Source organism: Egretta garzetta, unplaced genomic scaffold, assembly GCF_000687185.1.
Source record: "Egretta garzetta isolate BGI_Z169 unplaced genomic scaffold, ASM68718v1 scaffold484, whole genome shotgun sequence".
Lineage (NCBI taxonomy): Eukaryota > Metazoa > Chordata > Aves > Pelecaniformes > Ardeidae > Egretta > Egretta garzetta.
In genome coordinates this window covers 57,121-58,103 of record NW_009259425.1, presented here as the reverse complement: position 1 = coordinate 58,103, position 983 = coordinate 57,121, and the positions used below count along the sequence as shown (strand labels likewise).

Below are 983 nucleotides of genomic sequence, written 5' to 3'. Positions count from 1 at the left end.
CCCCGCATCATCCCCACCACCACCACTGCATCATCTCCACCACCACCACCGTGTCATCCCCGTGCTCCACATGCCATGAGCGTGGGTTACTGGGGTTAGTGGTCAGCAGATAGGTTAGAGGGGACATGCATGCTTGGGGTGGTCAGGATGCAGCTCCACACCCCAATTCCACCCCCAACCCCCACTGAGGAGGTGGGGCACAGCCAGACACCCCCCCCAAGGAGAGCTGAACCTGGTGGGGTCACCAGCACCAGGTGGCTTTGGGAAGCCACCATTGCCCATGTTCACCATGAGCCCTCCAAGCCCTTTCCTTGCCATGCCAGGATGCGTCGTCTCCTCGGCACGGAGCCCATGGAGCAGCGACACCGTTTTGGGGTGCTGGTGAGGAGGGTCCCCACAAGGGTGGTGGTGGTGGGGTGTGGTGGCACCAGAGAGCTTCCCCAGCTCCCCGGGGAGCTCTTACCGTCCGTGTGCACCCGCATGGCTGACGCCGTGATGTCGGTCGTGACGTTGAAGTAGGGCAGCCACAGGTCCTGCGGGGACAAGGCGGGGTAAGTGACGCTGTGGGGAGGTGGGGGGTGGGGAGCTGGTTGGATCCCCCCACCACGGGTGGGTGCAGCCCAAGGGGGTGTCCGTGTGACACACACCTCGATCTGCTTGTCCTGGAAGACCTTGTTGATGCTGGCGTTGAAGGCTGAACCCGAAAACATGGAGGTGATGGGGTAGGTGAGGTCCAGGACGGTCTCAAACACTGAATTCATGCACTGGATGAGGAGGAGGAGGAAGAAGGAGGAGGAGGAGGAAGAAGAAGGAGGAGGACGAGGAAGGAGGAGGAGGACGAGGAAGGAGGAGGAGGACGAGGAGGAAGAAGGAGGAGGAGGAAGAAGGAGGAAGAAGGAGGAAGAAGGAGGAAGAAGGAGGAAGAAGGAGGAAGAAGGAGGAGGAAGGAGGAGGAAGGAGGAGGAAGGAGGAGGAAGGAAGAG

General features: G+C 61.0%; 1 protein-coding gene across 1 annotated transcript in view; it reads right to left on the bottom strand.

The window, feature by feature from the left end:
• Nucleotides 1-983, bottom strand: part of PNPLA6 (patatin like phospholipase domain containing 6) — an 18,060-nt gene that overhangs the window by 6,353 nt on the left and 10,724 nt on the right. Inside the window, exons 22-23 of the mRNA XM_035892598.1 lie at nt 648-764; nt 464-533 (exon numbers count right to left, since the gene is read on the bottom strand). Of these exons, the coding sequence (XP_035748491.1) occupies nt 464-533; nt 648-764 (187 nt within the window). The remainder of the gene's footprint in view (nt 1-463; nt 534-647; nt 765-983) is intronic.